The following is a 26,907-nucleotide window of genomic DNA, read 5'->3' on the forward strand; positions in this document are numbered from 1 at the left end:
CCAGTCCGGCCGTGTCGGGTGTCGGGCACGTCATGTCCGGTCTCATCTCAGAGCGACCGAGGCTTACCGCTGTTGGAATTAATTAAATGCACATTCTCGCATTGCAAACGATGCATCCGAAGGCGTGGGGGCGTTGCATTCGGCAAATGCGTGTGAATTCGTTGCGTTTTTGGATACTGTTCGCATACGCAGCGAGCCGTTTGCAAGCGAACACTAATGACTGTGTAAACGGTCGTCATTTTCTACCAGTCCCGGGACTGCAATTCTTCAGAACGCTGCCTGTCCGCGAGGTCCCAACGATCGGTCACAACGGTACGGTTGGCTGTGGTTTTGCTGCAGCTCCGGAGGGAGCATTGTTCATTTGCGCCCGCGTTGCTGGCAGATTGGCAACCTTCAGGGTGATGCTTTTCGGAAACGTTGGCTCGCCTCAGAAACGGAAACACATCGGCCCGCATAAGGCCCGGCTTTATTGGGTGTAATTTATGCACCCGCGTAGAATGGAAGCCGATAAATGCGTTTTATCGCACCGTTGGAAGGCGTACTGGCTGCCTAAGCTGTTCCAGAACGATGGGCGATGGTGTTTGCCAGCGGTAAGCTAATAGCTTCGCGGGTCGAGATTTGAGCACAAAGACATTTATCATCCCGTGCAGTACAACACCGTATAAATTATTATTAATCAACAACTGAAATTAATTACTTCGCGCTCAATCGTACTGCTTATTATCAGTTTCAAATGCAGTTCCACAAGGCTCCGAGTTCCTGAGAGCAGAAGTTAACGAAGTGGTTCATTAGTGCTATTTAACTCGTAACTCGAGCACAACAATATTGAAAATGCAATACAGCCAACTGTAGCAGTGCGAGACGTATTATCAATTGAATTATGCTGGAGAGGACGTAATTTATTTCATTTTAAATCGACTCACGTTTATCAATTTGGACCCATAATACCGTCAGCATTAGGTGGCCGGCGCTGGCGCCCTTTTTCCCATTTGTCACGTGAGCTTTCGCGTGTGATTGAATTACGCAAACAATAAGGCAACAATTAGCAATTGGACGGGTGGCGGCCGGAATGTAAATCATAACGTCGATCCGCGTATGGCGCCATCGCAGTGAAAGTGCATCCGAATGCAGCGCAAAGAGATGCACTGTGTGTTTTAATGATTTTTATTTCCTCCACACCGCCAGGTGGGATGCGAGGGATCGGTGGTATCGATAATTATGCAACAAATAATTGCAATTATTGCAGGGCGTTCCATAATGATAGTGGCAGCAAGTGTGGCAGCATCCGGTGCTAACGATGCAGTAGCGCTACTCACGCAAGGCTTAATAGAGGAGCACTTTGTCATTGCCGTGCAGGCTGATAAGCTCATGTTATTTCTGTTCGTCTGGCGTCAGGAGTGAAATTGAGATTGATATGAAATAAAATTGCGTCTGTACAAAGCAAAACACATTCTATGTAGAACAGGGCGCTTAGCGAGCTGGTTGCATTGTTGTTTGCATCGGTTTGGAGATCTATGTTTGCAAAATCATATCATGTTTTCGAGTCATGAACAAGCTGCAGTGAATGGTTTTGAACATACTCAATATGGTAAAAAGAATTGAAAATATAGACAGCTAATGCAAAACAAAAATAACTCAAGACACTTTTAACGTTAGTTATTCATTGGTACCGAATTGCGCAACACTGAATCTGTTTTATATTTATATGAATAAACTGGGATTTTTTATAATGCTATATGTAGTTTTTTTTTCAAAATATAGCTCATACATAAACACGTTTGTCAGCATCACTAGGGGAATTTACTTCTCACAAGGGATTATCATCGGCGCAGAGACGGTTTTGCTTGACTGGTAGCAGTCCTTATCTTTCATTGAGCCTTGCTTTTGATTTTTTACTACATTTTTGATTTGTAATGCCTATCCACCATTGGCTAGCAGAAATCCTGCTCATTTCTTAAGATGCATTCCAACTGCATAGCAGTGCATATGGCACCGCTAGCAATTATTTCGATTGCATCGTATCCCAGTACCTTGATCCCAATTATGCTGCACGATTATGTTGAGCGCTGTGACTACCCACTTCCAGCTTCTTCACGGGGCTTTCCACCCTCTCGGGAGCTAATAAAGCTTAATTTTAATTTGCAATGAATCGAGTGCTGACCGCAAGGCAGCGCTGCCATCGCGGCACCGATTAAGCCCGAGCAGATACGGAGCTGTGCCGGGTGCTCGCAAAGTGTGCGAAAGATAGCACCCAGTTTATGCTGCCCAGCGCCAACCCCAGCGCCAATTGGGTGGGGGTTTTCGCGCTTGGGAGGAAAAAATAAAACAAGACCTAGCCAAGGCCGTATCCGCCCGCGGACGGTTGGGAAAGCAGACGATACAAACGCGCTGCAAGATGGTGCGGAGTAAGTGAAAAGAAAAACTATCCCACCACTGATCTGGCGATCGCGTCGCGGTTGGGGTCGTATCCCCTTCGGCCACTTTACGCCGATGCTTGGCGTGCATCGCTGGGCAAGCAGTGCATTTGGTGCTGATAATAACGGGTGAGAGAGAGAGAGAGAGCGAACGAGACGGCGAAATCAAAGCTTGTTGCATGCCCCACCGTCGTGGATTGCGTTTGTTCGCTTTTCCACCAGGGTGGGCCGTTCCCACCCTTCAAATGCATCCCGCGGCTGGCACTAATTAAAATTATTACATCCATATAAAACGGAATTGTTGGCAAAATTCACTTTCAGTTGAATGTTTACTCTCCCGCGGTTGGTCGGTTTTTAGCTGCGGAAACGTTTTGCAGTTTTTTTTTGGTTTCGTCGCTTCCAGCGATCGGAAGAGAGGAAGGAAAAAAAAACAACGTCTTCAATATTGTGGAAATTTTTCCAACGCTTTAATCCGTCCTCTCCGTCCTAAGCCGGATTTGAAGTGTTTGTTCTGAGGCGAGGCTGAAATTATATAAACCGTTTTGTGCGTTAACCGACCGCGTGAAGTTGATGGAAATGAAGTTTACGGTACGTGAATGGTGATTGACTAGATTAGGCTGTAATCTCTAAGAATACGCATTATGTTTAGTAAAAACGTTTCCTCATGGTTCAACGGAAGCTTTGTGTGATTGCTGCTTCTGAAACAAGTAACCAGCAAACAAGTGACACAGTTGGTTCAAAAAGACATCTAAGAGATGGGATTACACCAGCAATATGATGGCTTTCTTATTTTGGCATTTAAACAATAGTTTAACAAAACAGGATCCTTTAACGATAAGAGGATACGTTTACAAAATGGGTAACAACGCAGGTCAAATACAAATTGGGTGAATATTGCTAGAAAACATCCCATTCATAATACGCCGGACAAACGTTTTTCCTCAGTTTTTTTCGTATGCACGTTGGTGCTACAAAAATTACGGACAAGATATTTCCACAAAACGTTTCACAAATTTCTTGCCGTACCAGCGATCTCCGCTGATGCCAGCACCTTTGGTCGATGTTCGAGTGAATATGAGGTGCCAGAAAGTGCATACGGTGCATAGGAACACATGCTCTGGTGCGCGGCACTGACGATGACACAGCGAACACTTGTTACCGTCCATTCGCTAAATCCGTCATTCGTTCGCAAAAGCTTAGCAACTCACCTCGCCACGATGGGCAGCTGCTAGGCAAGCGTGCAAAGGAGTCGACAGGCGTTCAAGTTTCAGGCACGGATTAGCCAACTATCTCACCATGGCAACCGTAAGCTCGACAGAGCGCTTTTCCACACGGCAGGGGCGTCGAATGGCGTGCCAACGTTCCATCCTTCATGCTGGGGACCCTTTGGGAGCGATTGTGTTCAAACCTTTGTATTATGTACGTTTAGCTTTCCCTCACGTTGGTGGATCAAAAAGAGATGTGCATGTGTGTGTGTGATTGTGTGTTTACGTGTCTGAATGTTCACTAGGGAAAACAGGGCAGGTTGAGTTTTAGAGTGAGCTGAAAGGATTAAGATTTATCAAACGAAGAAATAATGGTCTTAACTATAAAATATGGCTTCCGAATGCGATTTACTATCAACGCTCGGTTCGCGCTAGGATTTTATTGTGCTCCGGCTTGTTTGGTGTGCGTGTATGTGCGGGTGTATATTTGTTCGTGTCTGTCTATTCGTTATCCCAATCCGGTTGACCGAACGGGAGCGAGTGTCGGGCACAAAGGAACAGGAATAAAACCCCTTTTCGAAAGCCAATGGCGAGCCAAAGTGGAAAGTGCGCTAAATAGGATTAAATGGTGATTCCTTCCATTTAAGGATCTGGTGGAAAGTTGAAAACACTGCACCGAGCTCAGCACAGATGCCATGAACAAGTGGAGGTTGGTCAAACGAGGAGAAAGTTTCGCTAGCAGATAAGACAAGCGCAAGCTGAACTTGTGTGTTCGGTGGTTGTGTGGTGAGGATGGAAAAGTTAAAATCGTGATTGGAATTGATTATTGGTGATCTTTTTGCATGGGTTTTTGCGCGACGTATGTTCCAGCGTTCGGGAAACAAGCGCAAAACGCTGAATGGTGGATAATCATGGCGAATCAATGACGGACGAAGCTTAATTAATGATGGATAATAAAGTTAATAAATGATTGACGTGCGATGCAAAGCAGCGATGAATCGGCAGCGAGGATAGATGGGAGAAACTCCAGTCCATCTACTCGTTTAATGAAATGTAGAATATACAATGAAATATGAAGGATCGCTGTCCAGGAGAGATCAGCTATAATAACTTGATGAGGGATGAGCACTGCTTGATAGGAGAAAATAGATATTGATGAGCGTCAAGTTTTCCATGTAAAAGTGCCAAGGAACAAGAAATGAAGCATGATATTGATTAAAAAAAACATTCTCTTCTACAAAAGTATGCATAATAAATTAGAATTATCATTCGCAATGGAAGCTTGTCAAGTTTAGGAAAAAAAGGATCCTTTTGCTGCTTACGATAGGTTTTGTTGAATTTAGTAGCAGTTTGGTAGCCAGAGTAAAACAGTCAAAGTGTGTCGGTAAGCCAAACCTGCTACCGTGTATTCATCCATCCATCATCCGGTGCAATGTGGTTAAATTATACTTCTGATTTATGGAAATCATTGCAAGCTCCAAATTGGCCTTTGGCTCCGGGAGGCTGCCATTTATTTCGCCTCCAAACGCATTGATCCATCGCCCGTGCCGTGTCGAACGTGCGGGATGAAAAATATGGTCGGCATTGGACCAGCCGTAAGTCGGGCGGTCAGGCGAAATCGATCACCGACGTGTGCATTAATCCTGAGCAAATGGGCAGCGAAAAGTTGCAGAAAAATGCTCGCCCATCCGGCAGCCGCTGCATAAACCAGCTGCCGCACGATGGCGACCAGAGGTGGCATCAAAAAAAAAAAAAGAAGAAAGAAACGGTTCCATCCTGTTGATAATCCCATCCATTTCTTGAAGCCGGTTTTGACATTTACATACGTGCAGCGAAATTCCGACAACGTGCGGATTCCGACTCCAGCGCATTATGGATGCTAACCAATCGAATGGGGCCTCCAGGCGAATGGTAGGAAAATTGAAAAAGAAAAAAAAAACGACCGGAAGGAAACGATTTCCGTGTTCCGAACGATTTCAAAATCGAACAAAAAAGAAAAGCGAGCAAATCAAAAAAAAAAGAAAAGAAGAACGGTAAATGCCGGCACACGTGGAAGGACTTCTGCCGACAGATAGGATTCCAACAGGTGAAACAGGTGGATGTTGAAAATGGTAAAATTCGATTTGTTCGCCGTTTGCAGGTCGCAGAAGACCCTCCCGTCCTGTGATTGCCAATGCACAATGGCACGAATGGGAATGGTCAGAACCGGGGCATCCGGTGAATGCAGAATTGCATGTCAGTGCCGCATTAGAAGGCATCGTAACACGGGGAGGAAATAAAAAAAAACGGGAAATCGAACAGATACGTCACTGCACTTGGTGTATTTCCTTCTTTTTTTAACTCTCGCTTATTCATTTCTGCCCCACCGTTAAATGGATGGTGGTTGATGGGAAAGATTGTAGTAATACTTCTCTTTCTGTTTGTTCGAGCGCGTGGTTTGCCTTCAACGGCATTTCATTTTGAGCCGTTTTTTTTTCCTTCAGGAACTCGAACTCGAAGCCATTTGGTTTGTGTTTTTTTGTTGTTGTACGTTGTACGTTGTTGCGTAGCCCTGCCCATGGATTGGTTTTCTGTATGGGAAGCGATATCGTTTTCCATCGGTTTGGTTTCGGACGGGGATGAAAAACAAGTGGTTTGAATAACATGAAGCACGATTAACTTGCAAGGGAAATTGATGCTGCCGTCCGAAGTGCTTGGATGCTAGGTCGGATGAGGATTTTTTTCTACGTTTCGTGAAGCCTGAGTATGAATTTTTAAACGCAAAGCACCAGCAAGCTTCAGTAGGAATAATAATGAGGGAGTGAGATGATTTACAAAACAAACTGTGTGGGAAAAAGTCCGTCTGCATCGTTTGGATACGAAGGATCGTTAAGAATCAATGTGAATATTACAGTGTTCTTGATAATTTTGAGTAGCGATGTATACGATTATCTTTTTTCACGCTGTATATTTAAAAAAAAAGATCATCAAAAATTTACCACATTTCGATAATATGTGTCGTGCTACGTTTGACCGCTCTAAGTACAGCTAACTTTCTAAGCAATCGGTTGTTCAATTTTCCCTAACCCGTTCCTGGCTGGCGTGCTATAAAAAGAGCTTTCCAGTTTTTCAATTTATCTTCCCCCGTTTTTTTACCAACTACCATCAAAACTAAATTACGGAATAAACGACAGGTGCCCGAGGTGCAACAACGCAAAAGACGCTATCGTAAAATAAAAGAAGCATAACAAAAAAACAACACAATAGAAGAGATGACGATAGGCAAATTGTTTATTTATAGGAGGGCGAGAGCAAAAGCGAAAGAAAAGCTTTCCGTTTAATTTGTCTCTAACAGCCATGTTTTTTTCTTCTTCTTCTGCTCACTTTTCCGGTTCCTCATTGTCACATCGCATCCCATCGCAGACGGGCATCCTGTTGGTGGTGCTTCTGTCCTGTGGCAGCTGCCTAGCGGACGGACAACCGCATCAGCAATCAGTGCAACCGGAACCACCCCGTCCCGTGGCGGCCGACGAAAGCGCGACTAAAAACGTCGCGAATGTCGCGGACAAGTCGCAGAACAAACGAGGCGCACCGGAAATACCGGTGGTCGTAGGTAAGGTCTCTCTACCGTCAGTGTCTCACCAGAACTCACAACGATACAATCAGCTGGCATCGGCGAGGTGCGCAAGGATTGCGAAATGCATCCGAGCTCGCGTCGTGCCGGTGTCGCTGATGATAGTTTTCCCGGCCCGGTTCCGTACCGAGTGGACGCAAGGTGCAACCGTCACGTCGGTGGGTTTGAATGTTTTATTGAAATTTATATGTAAAACCGACAACCGGCGGACCACTCCGTGGACCGGCAGCGTGTCGTTAGCGTGCCTGGCCAGCGACCTGGTCGGGACCATCGCGCGAGTGTGAGATGTGTATTTTTCATTCTTAAGCCCCACCGGTGGTGGCATGAGAAATTGTTGCGCCAAGGACGACACCAGGACAGTCCGCTGCCGCACCGGGTGGTTCGTGAACTCGGAAGTAGAAACATTGGCACCGACGTGAAGTGATTGCACGGTGCTTACTGTCCCGGGGTCCATGGGTTTACTACTACTTACCGTGGGTTGAGGCTCGCGTGACCTGTGCTCTTGGACGGGCTTTTTGTCGTAAAATATGCAACGAATGTAAGCTTCCTCCGGCGTGCACACGCGGATGATAGGATTTGGAGCGTATTATCCGCCATCGCTCGGTATCGGTTTCGCTTGGGAGGGAAGAAGTCTGTGTGTTTTTTTCTTGGTTTACTTTCCATTTTCACTTTCGAAACGTCGGCCCCTGCGGGTGCTTGTGCACGTGTTTGGTCTGGTGACAAAATTAATCGCCCCGCTTCGAAGCCCCATTATTCAATTGCCGGTGTCAATAGCGCGGGGTCATATCACGGCATTAAGTCCCCATGAGCAGCCTGAATGCACTGGTATGGAATTGAATTGGATAGCGCGCCCATGAATTGTTGCACGGCTTGTTTTTTCCTGTGTGAGGAGGCTGTTTTTTTGTGTGAATTATTTGCAATTAAGTTTAAATTGCGTTTCAAATAGGTTTTTTTTTCTCTCTCCTGAATTTGAGTGGTTCGTTTGCAAAAAAAAACACACGTTTGCAGAGTGGTGAAACCTGCCGTGCATTGTAAATAGTACACTCATTAATCGGTGTGCTTGAAAAGCGTTGCAATTGGATTACGCTCGTTCACATTTGTCGAGCTCGATCATTATTAGGTCAGTGAAGCGAACCGATTACTGGCGACGATTGTGGACGATGTTGTTGAAACATTTATTAGCGAACCGAAGCGGTTGGATGGGTCAATTTTGAGCGTGATACGATTAGGCTAACCGAATCGATTTCTCGCCCAAGATCGCCCAGGCTTAAGAACGCTTCGGAACATGTGGTCGGAAAAGCACAACCATTCCGGGCCGCTTGTGGTGGGCCATTCCGGGCGCTTCCAATCACATCGCATCCGAAGCGAAACGGCATGTGTTGATTTGACCGTAATCCGATTAGATTGGATTCATGTTTGCCAGCGGTGGCTTCTTCAGTGTCATGTGCAGGTCTCCGCTGGCTCGTGCACTTGTCTAATTAATTACACAAACACAACGCGCCAATCGATTTGTGCCCCCTTTCGATTTGACACATTGAAAATAGATCGCTTTTAGTCCTTTGGGCACACGCGAGTTTCGTCGCGTTTGATGTTTGCGCGTGTGATTACTGGGATGAAAGTGCGCCACTCGGCTGACCACCCGACTCCGTTTTTGTCCGTTTTTGCAGGTGCGCCAGCGCAGCATACCGCGTACATAAATCATCACGTCACCGGAGCAACCGTCGTGGCTGCACCCATTTCCGGCCATACAACGCACGCAGCGCTCGCGTCCGTACCGTTTGGGTACGGGCACGCGGTTACCAGCACCGGACACATTCACGCGACGGCACCTCAGGTGAGTGATGGTGGGTGGGGAATTTTCCGGGGCGTGAAAAATGGACGCACCGGCAACCGGCGACAGGTAGTAGATTATGTTTTTTCCCCTCTGCACCGGTGGCGAGTGGATTATAGCGCCATTTTGTTTGCCATGCAACTGCACAACTCTGCACCCGCGTGGTAAGGTTCGTCGCATCGCCGTGCCATCGATATGGGGAGCCATAATTCAAGAGAGGAGGGTTTTTTGTGGTGCGGCTTTTAGCTGATAAGGTTGGGCAGAATTTTCTTGCGGCAGTGCAACCAACGCGAGCAACGCGATAAAGTTGTACACGATTTTAAAAATATGCTACACTGGCAGCAGCATCAACAAACATCGCTTACAAGAATTTGTACCATTGCGCGGGATAATAATGTAGCGTTTGCTGGGTGAAGCTTCCCCGGGGGCTATGCTGGAATTGAGATTAATCGTGCTTTTGCTGCTTAGGATGGGCTTTTAGAGCGATTACGTGTCAATTTGAGTCGCTGAAATACTGTGGCTGGTTCTTCAGAATTCATTTGTGCTTAGTGCAGAGTTGACTTGAATGAATGGAGGTTAGCTTTTGTTCCGTATAACTGTTGCTTCATGATTTCTTTTTCTTTAATGCTTTGCATTCTCAGCCCCTAGGAGACTTTTGAAGAAATGCGTATACAGTCTTACATACCTTTATGTTATGAGCAAAATGTGTCGTCTACGTCGTAAATTTACCTCCAAAGGGCTTTGGCATTTTCAGGGCATGAAATTTGATTTGCTTTTCCTATTATGCTCGTATTATGGCAAACATTAATTTATATGCTTATCACGCCGAGTTAAAAATATCCTTGAAAAATCCAATCCCATCAACACACGATCAGGGATCAATTTATGCGCTGCAGTGTCACTGCAGAATGCAATTTTTAAAACCGAACGAAAAAAAAAAATAGAGCCCGGCATGATGAGAGCGCGATTGTTTTTCTCAATTTTCACCGATATCATGATTCACTGAAACCCATCTAGGATTCGCCTTGCTTTTTTTTCTGTTCTTCTCCGCTTCCCGGTAGAGGTAGATCGAAATTTTTCAGCCAATTTAATGAAGCCATTAGTATTCATGGAGCAACGTCACGCCGAATCGACGGTTGTCGACGGTTATACCTTTTTTTTTTCTTCTTTCGAGAACTTTTCGGCTCTGCGGTCAATTATGCATATGGGGGCGGCTAAAATTATGTTGCTGCTGGCCCAGCAAAATGTGATCCGGGGATAATTTTCCACCGATCGTGTGGCGGCATCGTTTTGTTTTCTTCACATTTCAACCAATCCAAAACCCTTACGCTGGAAGGCACGGTAAGCAAATCAAGTGAATCGCCAAAAGTGTTGTTTTTCTTTTGCCAAAGAACCCCCTCAAAGGACGCTCGTTTGTAAAAAAACAACAAAAAACACACACACACACACTTTCGCCTTCGAAAGCTCACCGTGATCGGATGCACACGTGTGAAGGGCATGCATAAATATTTACAAGCAATCAGTGTGATTCTTACCCTTGTTGATGGAGAAATAAAACATGCGTTAGTTTGTTGTTTTCCTCCCGTGGATTGGTGGCGCTATTGGTGGGGAAAATAAACTTCCTTCCACGTAGGCCTCCCACGAGCGCTTGTGGGCCGGTTTTTGAGCGCAAAAATTGTTACGCCACCTATCGCGATCATACCTTTATGAGGGCGGGCTCGAAGCGAAAAGCCTCGAACGGGCGGGAAAGCCGTCGTCACAGCAATGAATAATGATGGCAATATGAGTTGAGCGAAAATTTGAATTCCGATCCGAAAAGCATTACCGTCCCCCCTCCGGTATCCTTTCTCCCACCTTAAGGCCTACCCTCCTACGCTAACTTGGCTACGGCATGAAGGAGGTTTTCCACGCAACCCAACTTCATGCTGTTGCTTTTGAAAGATGGCGCACGTGTTTTTCGCTGGGAGTTCTTCTTTTCGCTTTCGCTTCGTTCTCGACCGGCAACACGATTGCTGCAAATTATCACGAAAAAAAAAAGCACCATCCCGATTTCGGGGAGGGTGGCAAAGTTTCCCGTGCGTGATGGAGCCACAGGAGAGAGCGAGAGAGAGAGAGAGAGAGAGAGAGAGAAAGTACCACCGAATCGATCAACCATACGCGATGGGATTTGGAGAGGAACGCGCGCCAAAAAAAAAAGAAGAAAAAGGGCGCAAACGAAAGCCTTCTGACATTTGCGGCCGGGAACAAAGTAGGCGAATTTGCCTGATCGCGTGTGCTAACGATTCTTCAGCGACTATCTTCGCACACGGGCACACGCACACGTCTAATGATCTCTTGTCGTCCCAGGCACACGAGGCACGGGATAATTTTTTAATGCACTTTACGCACCGGTATTCGCGGGATTCCGATTAGGATGCCACACTCGTTAAGCGAGGGCGAAAGAAGAAGAAGAAGAAGAAGAAGAAGAAGAAGGAGAAAAAAAAGCAGGAAAAAAAAGGCGCCACCACACGTGTACGCTCGCGGTGCGTCAATCCCGGGAAGCACTTTCCGGAATTATCACGTCATTTCGCCATCACCTTAAAACTTGCTCAATCAATCTCCCTCCTTGGTTGGTTCTGGGTGGGGTGCGCCACCCTTTTTCGCCGGGAACGAATCGAGGCGAGGGAAGTGCTCGGTTCTTGCTCGCGTTCATTAATGCTGTCGTTTGTCGGTGGCTTCGTCACGAGGCGGGCACGTTGACGAAAATAAGAAATCAATTTAAATGTCATCAATTATTACGCAACAGTGCTGTCAAGTTTTCACCCACCCGTCCGGGGGGGTGTATGAACAACTTCATTGTGTGTGTGTGTGTGTGTGTGTGGGAGGTCGCTTCTGGCCCACCGTTTCCCATGGGAGCGACAACGCCGCTAAAACACATGCCCGTGGGTGGGTGGATGGGTCTCGTTTTTCCGAGGTCGTGGTTTTTCCTCCCCCCCCCACCCCCCAGCGGCGGATGTGCGCTCCGTGCGTGTCTCTCAACCTGTGCGCTGTGGCTTAAGCGAGAAAATGTGTCCGGGGGTTGCGCATTATGGATGGGGTTGGTTTGGTGAAATAATTAACGAACGACGGTTCTTCACCGAAAGCCGTTACCTTAGCCTCCCTCGCCTTGAGGGGGGGGGGGAAGCTAACGGTGGTTGGGTGCTCCCGAAGGATCCAACAACCGGCTGTTTGGCCACGTCCCAGAGGCGTAATGATAAAAATTTGCAACTTCCTCGAAGCGTTCGAGCGCGGGTACGCGGTGGTTGTTGGTTTTTCTGTTTTTTTTTCTTCATCCCATTCGCTTCCCTCCTAATGAGATGGCGGATGTCACCGGATGCGTATGGGGGACCATCGCCGTGTTTTTCCCACTGAAAGGACGTCCATCTTGGTGACGGCCAATTTTCGCGTCATCCAGCGGCACAAACGCAGCATGTGTTGGCTCCGTCGAAAGCCGTACAATCGTGCAGGTTCAATGGAAAAAGTTGGCTAAACTTTTTAACGAGATTTTCCACGCGAAACGCGCGCGCTCCCGCGTTTTATTGGGTTTGTGCGGTTTTGCAGCCGCCGGTGGAGCTTGGGCCGCCATTATTCACTTCCGTTTGCCCCGGAGCACGCTGGGGTGGTAAATGTTCGTTTACGTTACTCATTAGCTGGAATGTTGCGCGCCCCATGCTGGATGCTGCGGTGCGGGCTGTAATCAAGTCAAGACTAAATTGACTTCTTTTGCGCGGAAAATGACGAGCGGATGTGTCGGGATTGTGTGTGTGCCGTTAATTGTTATTTAACTCAATAGTTTTTGATTATTTCATCACAGTACCCATTATGATGGAGCACGAAGTTGACGAAGTCTATCCATCATTTGGGCTTTGTTGTTCGTTCTGCTTGTGCTACCTGTTTGCGAAACTGTTTGTACGTGGAAGAAAGCTTGAAACGCATGAAATTATTACTAACTATTATTGCTTGCCTCAAAGATGTGCAGGATGAAGGGTTGCTGTACTAAAGCCACATGGCCCGTGATTCCTTTTCGAAGGATCAAGCAACTAATATTTGAATCAATATATTCGCATAAGAATGCTTAATAAAAACGATTGTTCGTATTGTTAGCTTCTCCAAAACAATCTAGAGAGCAATATTTGGTTAAATTAATGTAGCGCAATTAACCATTTTTCTTATCATCGAGACGCATTAGACGCATCGAGACGCAGCGTTAGATTCTCATACATTATTTACACTGTTCGATTTAAATGAATGCTTTCGTAGCTATTATGTAAGAAAAGTTTCTTCCCCTTAATGTGGAGAAAAAGAGGTAATTGAAAATTATGATAGTTCAATTAGCTTCTCTTCCATCTGGGTTTACTTCCGCGTGCAGCATCACCACGTGTCGTGATCGCGCAGATCGAGATAAGTTACTGCTTCCTTCCAGGTAAGGTATCGCGCGCCGGACAACGTTTAGCATCGCGAACCGGTTACATCGCACCTCTGGCTGCAATCCACCCAACCCCAAAAACCGGATCTCGGTGAGATAATGTGTGGCTCATTATCTTGCCCAGCGATGCAGACACGCGTGTAAACAAAGCCCACCGAAGGGTTGCCCACGAGCCCTCGAGGGCGGTATGCAGAAATGGCTACCTCCGGGTTTGGTAGCGTTACGCAACGCCTTTACGCGCAAGGTGATGTTTTGCATGCATCCAATTTCACATCACACGCAATTGGGAGCAATTATGCCCGAGTACGGCTACGGAACTCCTGCGAAGGCGATTATCCGAGCGAAGGCGCGCGAAACGTCGCTGTCTCCCGTGTGGCCACTCGCCGCTCGTAATCGCGCACCGTCGCGAAGGAAATTGGGGGCCATTGTGCAAAATCATCGGTTTTGAATTGCTTCCTGCGGGCTGTGAACGCGAGGCCGCTTTGCTTGGACGAATTGCTTTCACTGGGCGATAAGCACGCTATCGGATTACGAATTAACGGGCTCAGGACGCACGAACAAAGGAGCAGAGTGTGTGTGTGTGTTTTGTGGAAAATTGTAGTGCGTAATGGAATTGTTCCTTTGAGAAGGTTCCTTGGAAGATGATCGCTCCCGGTCATCATGGCAAACCGTACAAATGGGGCTTGTAAAGAGATTGTGGCAGCGATGCGGTATCAGATACGACAAGTTGTTTAACAGTACGCCGTAGGAAGTAATAGGCATGAATTTATTGAGTAGTTTTGTTTGTTTCATTGGCGTTTTGTTTTTCAAAAATTGGACGAGCAAATGTGCTGGAGAATTTAGGAAAAATGTGTCAAAGAAATGCTCAATTTTCATCATAACGGTGAAAGAAATGTTGCTCAAAAACAAGCTTCAAATTAAAAGCTGTGCTTATTTCCACTTCCACGTGGAAGCATCATCGCAACTGACTGGTGGTTTGAATTTCGAACAAAAACAAAAATGTTCTGCGGCCAAACAAGAATTTCCTCGTGGCTTTGTCGCCGGTCCATGCTATGCCGCCGAAAAGTTCCTGCGGTTGTGCGTGCCCTTGTTGGAACGCGCCATTTTTATTCTCGCTTTAACGCATCTTAATGCTTCCCGATGGCAAAGTGCCACCCATTCGGAGGTCATACCGGGTCGGGTTTCGATTTGCCACCGGCCACAATGGAACCGGGACCGGGTGATTACTTCTCCCGGGCCCATAAATCCGTCCGCGGAATGGCATTCGTAATGAAAATTTTGCCAAACCCCGGGGGGGAGGATCGGCCCATTTTCACAGCGGGCGCCACGATAAACAGCACCGGGTGTCCCCGAGGAAACCCCGAGGAGCTGCGATGATCCGCGGACCCAATCCGGGACCGCAGATTGGGCCGAAAAGTTTTGTGTTTCGATTATTAAATTGTGTTCCACGCACCGCCCGGCCATCGGTAACTGTGAGCCCAAGGCACCCGGTTGGGTTGCGCTGGGTTAAAATAATAATCGCAACGGTAATGTCAACGGTGACAATTTGCTTCAGCTGCCTGCACAATTTAATATGCGACCCGGAACCGTTCGGGGGTTCGCAAATGGTTCGAAGCACGGCGCTGTTTTACCCCGTTCGGTGCCATTTGGAGCAACCCTGGACCGGGGTGGAAAAGTGCTTGGTTGCTTGGATAAATTTGTTGCGTAAGCTGTGCCCACCCTGTTGCTCAATGTGGGCTGGAAGGAATACACCATGTATTTTTAGCTTCCCAAGAGTGTCTCGATAACGTCCGGTTTTTTTTGCGGGAAACTCAGCTCACCCTCAACTGTGTTGACAGTTTACTTTCTGCGTGGTCACCCACGCATGGTCCATCGTGTGAGTGTTGTACGGGTTGAAGCTTCATTAACTTCCGATCTAGCGGCAGGTTTCGAACGCAGATAAGGTGGGAAGTTGGGAAAACACACACACTCTGGGGTCCATTTCCATCCTGCGGGTGTTAAGCGATGTAATGAGCCGAAAAGCCAAACGGTTGTGGCTAAAACACAGTCACAAACACACACACACGCACCGCGCCACCACACGAAAAAGGATAATGACCAAAAGGCGTGGGCGAGGGCTGAAAAATCATCAACCGTCAGCGGTTAACGGCGGTGGTGCTATTTTTATGCAACTCATTTAGCACCGCTGACGGGATGGGGGCGAGCTTTTGTGTGAATTGGCTCGGTTCGGCCGGAATTGTTGGCAATCAAATTATATTTCGCATGAAGGCACAAATTAAAAGTTTTCTCGCGCCACCGTTTCGCTGGACGATGAAGATGTGTGGGTGGGGCGCGCCTTCTTTTACGCGCTTTCGGGTGATCGTTATCTAGCGCGGGAAATGGGAAAAACGGAAGCAATGAAAAAAAGGGGCCGAACCGAGTGACACATAATGCGAGCGAATCACAATTTCGATTCCACCCTCCAAAAAAAAAAAAGAGCCCACTCCAAGAACCCCATCCGGGACCGGGTGGAGCTGGAGCGTTTAATTAAGTTTCAAATATTGCGATCGTTCTGGTGCTTTCTTTTGCACCATCGTGAACACCATGCTGGTGCAAACGAACCCCCGAGCAGATGCAAGATGGGCTCCACCAGGACCGGGAGCGGGTTACATATTTCGCGGAGTATGGAGTACGCCTCGCACTCGGCAACCCGGGCGTTTGGAAAACGTGGATGAGCTCGGAGAAATCGTCGGCTCGCTCGCTCGCTCGCCACGAGGGCGTCGAAATGAAGCAGTAAAAATGTATGAAACGAGTAGCGATCACGGGCTAGGATTTCATCCAACCTGAGTCGCCACCAGGTGTGCAACGAGGTGACAATTCCCCAGCTGCTGCTTTATTTAGTTTTATTTTTATCCCACTCTCGGCCTCGGCAAGATTGGCGGCACGTCCTCGAGAATTTCGTTCGTGCCCGTGGTGGTTTGCTCGCATTTTTCCCTCCCAAAACGAGCTGCTGATGATGATGTGGCGGCGGCGATTGGATTGGATCCCTTTTAAACCGTTGGATTCGTTGGCCACGGCCAAGCAAAAGGTTAAATCATTATGAGATGCGATTTAGGGGGGTGAAACATACAGCTAGCACCCCACGCGGGTGTTGATTGGGGGGCGGCGATCGTAAGGCGTATCCCTCGAGGTTCTCCAGTGCTCGTTTGAGCATTTCCATTTGCTGGTTCGGTGGAAGGGGTTTTGCTTTTTAAAAATGCAAAAGCTCCCCGGTACGGCAGCGCAACATCAATAGCAATTTTCGAGACGGCAGAGCGGCTCGAGCGAGCTGGTTGGAGTTAAATTGCAAATTCGTAGCAAAACGAGCGTCACATCGTAGCCGTCGTCAGGGTTGTTGCATAAGGGAGGAGAACAAAAAAAAAACAGGTGCTGATGATGATCGATCCCACGTCTCAATAACCGATCGAAGCGTTGAGCAGATTGGATGCTGAGTTGGACGGCGAAAAAACGGGCACGCAATCATTATTTCGAGTTTCTTCTTCTCTCTCTCTCTCCAAATTTCAAAGCTCTGATCACTGGGAACTGGTTAGAAGCACCCACTGTGGTGGTAGATTGTTTGATGAGGTTTCAGTGGGGCAAAAGAAAAAAACTACTCCCTGTTGGCTCGAGACAGCCTCAACGGGAGCTAAACAGCTGCAGAGTATCGGTATGTGGTTTACCCTCACACCCGCTTTGGGGGTGGCACTGATTTCGGATCGACTCGCATTGGCGTGTTTATCGGAAAGAAGGGCCGGTGTTTCGATGCAATGCAATCAATGGGCAGGTGCACAAGATGCGAACGTAAGCCAGAACCGCGTGGTGTAGTTGTGGAAAATTGAAACATCCGAGATGCAGCGACACACTGAGCACCTGAGAATGTAGACCGAATGTTTGCCTGCTGACGTGGTGCTATTTGCTGTTACTCATCTGCAATCAGCTCGAGCGGATTTCTTTCTCAATGCTTCACCAGCAAGTGATGCGTAATGTGGCTTCAGGGCTTTAGCCAGATGGCTTTGAGATGTGAATGTTTGAGGACCTGGAGTGTGAATGTGTATTTGCACTCACTTCGCAAACCCCTCAGCTGTGTGACGTTGACAAAATGGCAACAAGTTCACTTTTCGCTTCACGGCACTCTCCGGCTTAACGGCAGGTAAATCGCATTTGCACCACTTTGCACGGGATCGCCATCGACTGTTTGCTGGGCGCATTAAGTCAAGCAAACAATGAGCTTAGCCGCAACAACACGACGCTAAAGCTGCGAATTGGAAAATTGCACCCTGTCAATTCCGCTGTCAGCGCTTTTGACAATAAATCGGCTCCATTTGCTTGCGTGTGTTTGCGTGCGTCCACGTACACGCACGACTCGATGACAGTTGCTTTAGCTTACTGCTTCCGCATGGCGTGCCGCTTTTGCTCGCCCATTAGTTTGTAGTTGTTTTTATTTTGACGTACTCGCTGGGCGCAGACAGGTCCTTGCGCTACTTCGCGTGCCATTCGCGTGCCATTCGCGCTGCAAACTAATGGAGACGGTGTTGTGAACGAAAGCAAACCTCGTTTTTGCAGCACGTGATACACAAGGTGAATTACGTTGCGCCCGTAACCACGACGACGGTGAAACTGGCCACCATTGCCGAGGGTGTTGGCTCGCATCTACACCTGCAGCCCACGGGCTCGGTTGTGACGAAGGTAGTTCTCGAGTTGATGGCGGGTGGGATTTTGGTGCGAATCGTGCGTATTTAACCCCCATTTCGCTATTTGCGTGTTCCCTCTTCCCGTAGTACAACTACGCCGTACCGCAGCTCACGTACGCACACTACCCACAGTATCAGGTGTATCATCAGCATCAGGCGAGTCCCACAGCTACGGCGATCTACACCGCTCATCAGCTTCACGAGCAACCGATCGCTGCTGCGACGCTTCACGAGATTGCCCATCAGCATCCCCAGCAACAGCAGCAGCAGCAGCAACACACGGCATACGCCCATCAGCAGCCCGTCTACGCACACCATCCAGCTGGCACCATCCAATATTCGGTTCCGGCATCGCTACTCCAGCAGCATAATTACCAGCAGCAGTCCCAGCAACAGCAACAGCAGCAGTTTCCCTTGAGCCACACACACGCCATCCATTATGGGGCGGCTCAGGCAGGCGGGCAACCGTCGGTGCCGATCGTCCATCAGACGCCGATTGCCACCATCAATCAGGTTCACCAGGCGCAGCAGGTCTACGCCACCCAGGGCCAACTAAGCAAGGTACGCAAGGACGCATAGCGGACCATAAACACAATCATAACCACGGGGACTCCCAGCGGGATTGCATCCAATATTGGGCAAAATTTATGGAAAGTGTGCGCCTCCGTACAGCTTAATTTTCCTTCCACCAACTGATTTGAGCCCCGTTCGTCCTTTTCGTTCCACATTTCCACAGTACCCGGTGGCGGCGCAGTCCGTGTACGGTGCGGCAGGACTCACGAACCAGATCTACGCCACAGCACCGAGCTACGGTAAGCTTTTGCCCAAGCATTTCCAAGGACGGCCCAGTCAATCGTTCGACCATCGTTCATTCCATTCATCGCGCAACGAACGCAACTCGGAAAACTCGGATGTGGGGCGCATTATTGGTGGGATAAATTTTGCTAGACCGTCGGCTTGCCGTTATTGTGTCAATTTTGGGCCCCCGGTAGTCACCCTGTGGCGTATCCTTGTGTGTGTGCGGGGGCGGATGGGCTCATATGCTCCTGCCATTATCCTTGCGCCGGGTTGAGGGGTGTGGGAAAATTATGGCCAGTTCCCGTTCGGCATCGCGATAATTGCGATAAAGATTTAAAGGTAAACCTTAAATAACGTTTGTAATCGCTTTCCGTGTAGCCTTGCAAAGCCAGCAAGCAGGAATCCAATTTGTCAGGTTTGTTGTGTGCAAAAAATCAGTGTGTGGGCGTTTTTTTTGCCCCCCTTTTATTCCCAAGCACCTCAGGTCAGGCCGCCCGTATCGTCCGATAAGCTGATAAGCTGGAGCTAAAGCTTTGCAGGCGAAGCGAAAAAAAGAAAAGGCCCAAGCAAGGATTCCCATGATGGCGTTTCTGCCATTGTTTGGCATTCCACCGGGCGCGTGAGTGAAGGACAAACAAAAAAACCGAAATGGACCCCTCTGTTTCATGCAAAATATTCGCAAAATATTTGATAATGCGTGCATTATTGAGCGATCATTGTTCGCAGGTGGCAGATATATTTTCGCTCGTTCCATTTGTCGCACGCCCGATGTGAATGAATTATAGTCGGTGGAGGGAACGGTTAGCCAATGCCGTCGATGGGAAGGGCTTTGAATTCGAGGGCATCAAAAATGTATGTTTCCAATATTTACCGATACGCCATTGTGCGGATGCGTTTCACTCTTCGTTCGTATTTAATGCTGGCGCATCGGTAATTCGTCTCGTGGTTTTTTATCAGATCCAGAACGGCGGGACTTATGGAAAGCTCAAAACATGACTAGTTGCACATTTAATAGTTTCTTGCTGAAGAGGGAAATGGTCATCTGGACAATTCTTGACGGCGCGTTTGAAGGTTTAACTATCGTCAAGAGCCAACAGTTGATTCCCAGTTTTACACTAACTAAGCATTTTCATCCCAGCGCCAGCGAGTTTTTTATTTACAAAAGTCACAACTGTTAGCAAAAAGGGTTCAAGGTTGATGTTGGAATATTCGTGTTAAAGGGACAGCTCTTCATTCAATAGTAACGAATCCACAAGGCGCTCGATTAGGACTTCTTGTGTGTGTCCTTGATCAAAAAAAGTCCTATTCCTGCTTAGAATATATGGAATACAGCTTAATTATAAGATAAAGGTCCTTCAGCCAAGCGCTTTTGGTAAAGCTTTAGCAATACAGGCATATTAAGAGAATCGTTTTTACTTCGATTTAAATATGTCCTACAGACAGTTCACACACGTTTACTGTTTCGATTTTTATGCATGTGCAATCGGTTGACAATATAAATGCTCTCCTTTGTGCAAGGATTCGAGCAAAATCACACGTTTTCCAGGAACTTGTCAAAAAAAAAACGCAAAAAGACACCGTTTGAAGATGCTTCGCATGCAAAGTGGAAAACGCGCCACCCGAGCGGCCTATTGCGTCCAATGCGTCATCGCACTCCCCTCAAAAAAAAAAAAAACACGCCATACGCACACATGCTCCTCATGACTCCCAAACGTCGGCAGGGTTCGTCCTGCCAGCGCGCACATCCGTCCCACGGTATCGCTTCGTTTCACCTCATCCGGTGTTGGCTTCATCGTGGCGCGGAGTCCGACAGCGCTGGCGGACTTGACGCACCTGACCCGAACGGAGGTCTCTAACGGAGCGTTTCTTCTTCCTTCTCCCATGCCCGAACTCCCAACACCCCCTGAAACCCGCGACCCGCAGGCGATCCGGACACACTCACAAATCTCGCTAATCCTGATCTACTCGCGCCCACAACCACGGTTCGACCGTTCCGTCCAGCCGTCCGGCCCGGTTCCGGAGACGTGCGTCCGATAACCGAGTACGAGGACGACTACGGGGACGGGGATGATGGTGGGAACGATGCACCCAACTTACCGGACTTGCCCGCGACCAGTAACACCGACCGGAACCGGGGCCAGGATGAGGAGGACCCGTGCGAAAAGGACCCAAAGAAATCGGACCAACCGAGCGCATTCAACCGGCGTCTCTACAACATGTGGCGAGCGTATGACGTGGCGCGTACGTTACTCAAGGCATCCGGGGCTAGTGGGGCGAATGGGGGCAAATCACGCCCAAAACCCAACCCCACCGATACGGACCGCATCCAGCTGATCCACCCACCGGGCGCGTCTGACAAGAAGCTTAAGGGCAAGTCGTACGAGGGCAAGTACTACGGCTATTACCGGCACGGTCGCCAGGATACTCCATCGTCGTCGTCGTCGTCGTCGTCCTCGTCATCGTCCTCATCGTCCTCGTCGTCGTCTGCGGATGGGATGCACTCGCACAGAAGGAATCTGGACTAAGCTGGCCACGAGTGATGTCCTGCCCGGCCGGCGTACTCGTGCTGCTTATTAGTCGTCATCAAGGTCGGGCTCGTTCGCGTTCCTTCACTTCTCACTCATACATACAGTGAAACAAACAAAAAAAAAAGAGCCGCAACGTATGAGCCTGCATACGGCAGGACATCCTTCATTGTGGGTTTGAATCCTGCAGAGGTGTTGCTGCACCTGGCACAGTGCTGGGAGGCTTCGGTGAAGTTCAGCTAATGCAGTCGCAAAGCGCTTGTCGGTCTCACCGGGATCCGTTTCGTTGCTGGGTGGGTTCGGTAGTATCGCGCGTTCGTCCTTGCAGCGTCCTTGCGTTGTCCTTGCTGCTGCTGGTGACCGAATGGGGTTCACCCTGTGGCACGGATTCCTGTCACCGAAATTGCACGGGCGGGTTGCGAAACTATCGGCCCTCTCGTCGAAAAACGTTCGGCATGCGGCAAACCGTGGCAAAAGGGATGAAAATGACAGAAACAAAAACAAAACACACACACATATATATATTAAAGGACGAAATAGTTGATGGTGCAATCAGCATTATCTGCCATCTACAGGCCACTCCGAAATGCGGAGCAGATTGCGGTGGGACGTGATTCGTCCGCTGGTGTTCGTCTTCGAGATTTTCGGAGAGGTTTTCCTGAGCATTAGCGGTAAGGTTTGTGGTATTTTTTTGCCTGAGGATTCTTCCAGCTGCACGAATGCAAAACTCGTGTGCCCCTCTTGGCGTAGGCGCAGTTGGGCCGTGATGGTGCAGCTTTGCCAGGACGTGCCGGGCGCGCGTTATTTATGGTAGCCTGTTGCGATGGGCAAACTCGATGCGAGAAGCGCGAATGTGTAATGAAACGGGCCCAGCTTCTGCGAGTTGGCATGTGGTGATGAAATTAGGACAAATCAGGACGTTTGCAATCGACGAGACCCAAGAGCGGTCAAGGATGGCCTTCGGAAAGCTTCGAGTGAGAATGAACGGGCGAAAGTGTCACAAGAAACTAGATCAAGTGAACTATTTCGCGCCGAAGTGCATTTGGTTGCTTAAAAGAAGAAAAGAATTAGGGCAACATCCGGCATGGAGCAAATTGCGCAACGGAACGTTGCTAAAGAAATAGCTTCAGAACGGTTCATCGCTTTCGCTATACGAGAAACTGTTTCCTTTTGAACTGGGAGCAACTTTTCTAGTGTGGTTTTAAGACGCGCCCACTAACCGTCTGTTCCATTATTCTTCATGCAGAACAAAATTCGGCAGTGTGTTCTGTACATAACTTTGAAACGTTGAATGAACGCTGGATAATTTGAATTAGGGAAACTCTGTTCGTACGCTTATTGTTTTATGGAAAGTATTATGTACACATAGGACGGTAGAGGGCCTTAAAAGCATAACCTTATGCTTTTTAAATTTTGTTATCCAAATGAACTCTAGCTTAGCTGGGTATTAACCCAAATATCTATTGAAACGATCGATTTGCAACTATTCATCGTGTTGGCTAGTAAATTAAAACGCAGGATAAACATGTCCATCCGTTTTAACAAAAAAATCCCAATTCCACACAACTCTGTGAATCGAAAAGCACAACCAGTTTGCGCGTGCTATTTTGTTCGGCCCCATATCCAATATTAATTTTGTTTTATTTCACTGCCCTAGCGTGGAGCCCTTTTTTTTACCCCGCATTTTGATATACGCCCATTTTCCGTGGCTTTTTCGAATTAAGCTATTAATCAAGCTGCGTTGGACATTCGGTAGGACAGGAACAACCATGCCATGGTGTAGGCCCCCAAGGAGCAGGAAACGGTCCACTTATGTTTCATTATTGCCATTTCATTGGTCGCCATCCATCAATGAAGCTGACGCTCGCTCGACCTGCCACGGTACAGGATCGTTCGGGTGCGGAAAGAATGTTCGTGTTCGGTGCCAATTTGAAGCTTGTTTCTATTTCAAATACCCTCGTCGGCGTGCCTGGGCGTCGAGTTGTGAGTTTTTTTGTTGTTGTTTCTTTTGCCGTTTCGCTTCGCCTGTGGTTTAAGGCCCCCAGAGGGCGAGCCACGAGCGCTTTGTTGGAGCGCTGCACCGACGGAATGGAACGTTAATTTGTTATATTGCCTTGATTGAGTTGTGTACATTTCACTTGTCTACCCGGCGATGGTTTGTGATTTTGATCGAGTTAATATTTATATAAACCGTTTAGAGCGTTCGATGCGAGCCGGACGTCCAGCCATTTGATAGCCGCTCTGCAAAATGGGCTATTGATGAAAGCAGAACGGAACCAGGTCTGCCAATGGAAGATCGTTGCGAAAGCATTTCCATGCAAGGAATTCGCTCGGCAGGCACTCTCGGAGGGGGCAAAGATCAGATAAAGGGATCGTAATTTACACCACGGCAGGAAAGATCCTTGCAATGCGGGATGAAGAGCATGATTCAGATTCCCTGAATCGCCTGCTGGCTCTGGCACTGAAATCTTGTGCCGGTTCATGCGGGCCAAACCCACGCAGCAGTTGTTGATGATGATGAGTTTTATGTAAATGAAACGGCACTTTGCACTACCAGCGCGAGAGGGTAATTAATCATTGCCTCGAGATAATCCTGCAAGCCGTCGTGCGGTGATGGTGAATGTTGCGTTCGAAAGGCCATCCATTTTCTCACCCACCTGGTCACCCTGTAATGGCCACCCAAAGGGGTCGATTCGCTACCAGCCGAGCTGGAGTCCAAGTGCGGTAGAAATCGTACACCATGCCCGTCCCTGGGATGTGCATTGCATTTGGTTCGTCTTCGGGCGCGGTTTTCCATCGCGCAATCCTTTAATCTGCGGCCGTTTTTAACCGCGCGTTCTATTTTCAGCTTTCCATCAGCATGCGGCAGCAGGAGCAACCGGCAAGCAGCTTCTACCGACCGTCGCCACTCCCGTCCATGTAAGTTGAGGGCTCGCAGATGATGTAGGCTCGAAGAAGGAGAGATTATGTTTGAAATTAAAACACGGCTTAGTCGAAACGGATCCCATTTCGTTTGGATCGACACGTTTAATTTGCTTGCTGATAAAACGAGAAATAAGAGCCATTTGTAATTGGTTAGGAAAGCGGCTTTAGCGGAATGGTTTGATAAAAGCACCGGTTTTTGCTAACAGGGACGTATATTTACATTGAACGCTATGCGGATAAATTATAAAATTGATTCTCTTTGCTAAAACGCTTTCGTTTGAAAGCTTCAAGAAATACATCAAAAAACGTTTCATTTATTAGAAAACAGCATACACATTAGAAAACAGTCATCCTTTTTGACGAAAAAAAAATGAAAAATAGCAAATTGTAAAACCCGATTGTCGAGCAAACCGTTGAGACTATAGCAAGATTCGTAACCACACACAGATTAAGGCGAGACCGCATCCGATTAACCACCACTCGCCTATTGCAGCTCAAATCCTTGGTCCCCGTGACGACGGCTTCCACCACGCAGCACCACGGCAATGGTCTCAGCTACACCGCCTTCACTCAACCCTCGCATGCATCCGCTATACCACTGGCAGGCCAGCTGAAGACTATACCGCAACAGAGTCTGCTACAGACGCAACCATCCTACTACAACGTCGCCGCATCGACCAACGTTCAGCAGCAACAGCAGCAGCAGCAGCACATTCCAGTATATTACCGGAGCCAGGCCCAGCAGCAACAGCAGCAACAACAGCAGCAGCAGGTTCAGCAGCAAACCCAACGCCTGCAGGTCTACCCGACCGCAACGAGTCCGCTTCAGAAGACCCCACTGGTGTACACCGCAGGCCAGTTTGCTCATCCGGTACCATCGCAGTACGCGGCGTACGCGTACGGCTCGCATCAACCGGCTGCTGGGCTTTTCCAGCCACAGGGTGCGTTCGGGAAAATCACGTACGCTCCGAATGGTGCGGCGGCCGGTTCCGGTGGACGTGGCGGATCCATCTATCTGTTGCACTAACCTGCCTCACGTTCGTCGCCTACTGTGTGTGTAAGGTTTTGTCAACGTTCAATCGCACGCGAAAACTGCATCGAGTTGGCCATGGGCCATGCCGGCTGCGCTTGAGCCGTTTGAATGGTGAAGTGAGGCGAGCGAAAGTTTTTAACGAAACATGGAGCCGTTTTTGGGGCCATGCGGTAACAGGGTAATGCTGAAAACGTGCGTAGATTTAAGGGTGGTTGGGGCGATTCGATTCGACAGACAAGCTTCCGAAACCGTATTTATTGGCACCAATTAGATGGCGACCGAGCGGATGCGCAGTCGACGAGCTTACGGTGGGATTTGTTTTTCACTTCGTTAGGGGTCGCAGCATCGATTGATAAGTTTTTTTTTCGTGTACATGCTGGGGCTTGATGTGATATGTGTAAAGTGTTTCTCCTCAGGCGGTGGATTAGAATGGCCCGAATGGCAGAGGAATTAGCTTCATTTGATCGACAGCTTAAGGCCATCCGATAGGCCAGGAAACGATAGTGCAGAAATGCAATTGAAAAGGTGGCTTCCGTTCAACGTGAAGCATATAAAACAGATACATATGTAGCGGTTACTTATTGAAATAGAATAAAATAACATAAAACACTTTAGTGGAAGTGGTAATTTGTGCAATCATTGTACCTTTTGAGAAACGGGTTTATTTTACATCAGAATGAAGCATTTCAAAAGACAGCTTCAAAGCTTATCATTCTTATCGAGAAATAATCGAACAAATATCCACAACATCAATCATATTCCATCACGACTCATTGTTTTGTGCTTTAGAATTTCATGCCCATTATCAGTTTACACAATACAAATCCCTCAAGTATCGTCATGGCCGATCATGTGTACGCCACTAGGATTTCATTTAATCCTGATGATGTGTTGATAACACATTTTGCGTAAATAATGAACTTCAACGATGCAACAATTTGAAAGTCCCAGAAGAAACTCGAACGAATTTTGAATCCTCCTCCAAGATTTAGCCGTGGAAACCGTAGCATCGTGGAAACCGAAAAGGGATTATTACGCTAACGATCATCATCGTAACGTCGCGTTTATTGTCGCTTTGCTTGATCCACTTGGGAGAGGGAAAACTCGCGCACTTAGCACACACGAGCCCGACCCACTCGAGGCACCTTTACGAAGCGCCATCGAAACCGTCTCGCATAGCAAAAAGCAGCGCACTTTGTATTCCAAAAACTTTTCCCACCTCACTCGCCGGCACGGGTGCTCGCATTCCGCTCGTTTTGACACCGCACAAACAGGACCATTAACCAGGACCATCGCATCACCTCCAAAACATCGACTCGTCGGGGAAAACAATCTCATCTAATGACACCGACCAGCGCGCGGATCGTTCAGTCCGGGACATGGGTGGTAAACTTTCTCGCCCAACGATCG

General features: G+C 48.1%; 2 protein-coding genes across 2 annotated transcripts; both read left to right on the forward strand.

The window, feature by feature from the left end:
- The first annotated feature begins 5,193 nt into the window (after nucleotides 1-5,193).
- LOC128722344 (uncharacterized) lies at nucleotides 5,194-21,539 on the forward strand. Its single transcript, XM_053816098.1, has 7 exons — nucleotides 5,194-5,214; nucleotides 7,022-7,211; nucleotides 8,900-9,066; nucleotides 18,071-18,211; nucleotides 18,304-18,777; nucleotides 18,953-19,028; nucleotides 20,938-21,539. The coding sequence occupies exons 1-7, from the start codon at nucleotides 5,194-5,196 to the stop codon at nucleotides 21,537-21,539; spliced, it is 1,671 nt and encodes a 556-aa protein (XP_053672073.1).
- A 586-nt stretch (nucleotides 21,540-22,125) lies between these two features.
- LOC128722360 (methylcytosine dioxygenase TET-like) lies at nucleotides 22,126-25,491 on the forward strand. The gene is made up of 3 exons (XM_053816099.1): nucleotides 22,126-22,210; nucleotides 24,388-24,458; nucleotides 24,958-25,491. The coding sequence occupies exons 1-3, from the start codon at nucleotides 22,126-22,128 to the stop codon at nucleotides 25,489-25,491; spliced, it is 690 nt and encodes a 229-aa protein (XP_053672074.1).
- Nucleotides 25,492-26,907: the final 1,416 nt, after the last annotated feature.

Source organism: Anopheles nili, chromosome 2 (assembly GCF_943737925.1).
Source record: "Anopheles nili chromosome 2, idAnoNiliSN_F5_01, whole genome shotgun sequence".
Taxonomy (NCBI): Eukaryota; Metazoa; Arthropoda; class Insecta; order Diptera; family Culicidae; genus Anopheles; species Anopheles nili.

What these genes read in the sequence shown, in the direction of transcription:
- LOC128722344 (XM_053816098.1), top strand. Translation starts at nt 5,194, where the DNA reads ATGGTCGGCATTGGACCAGCC. An exon ending in TTCACGCGACGGCACCTCAG is followed by an intron (nt 9,067 to 18,070) that starts GTGAGTGATGGT and finishes TGTGAACGAAAG; the next exon opens with CAAACCTCGTTTTTGCAGCA. An exon ending in CGGGCTCGGTTGTGACGAAG is followed by an intron (nt 18,212 to 18,303) that starts GTAGTTCTCGAG and finishes CTCTTCCCGTAG; the next exon opens with TACAACTACGCCGTACCGCA.
- LOC128722360 (XM_053816099.1), top strand. Translation starts at nt 22,126, where the DNA reads ATGCGGAGCAGATTGCGGTGGGACGTGATTCGTCCGCTGGTGTTCGTC. An exon ending in GGTTTTCCTGAGCATTAGCG is followed by an intron (nt 22,211 to 24,387) that starts GTAAGGTTTGTG and finishes TTCTATTTTCAG; the next exon opens with CTTTCCATCAGCATGCGGCA. An exon ending in CCGTCGCCACTCCCGTCCAT is followed by an intron (nt 24,459 to 24,957) that starts GTAAGTTGAGGG and finishes CGCCTATTGCAG; the next exon opens with CTCAAATCCTTGGTCCCCGT.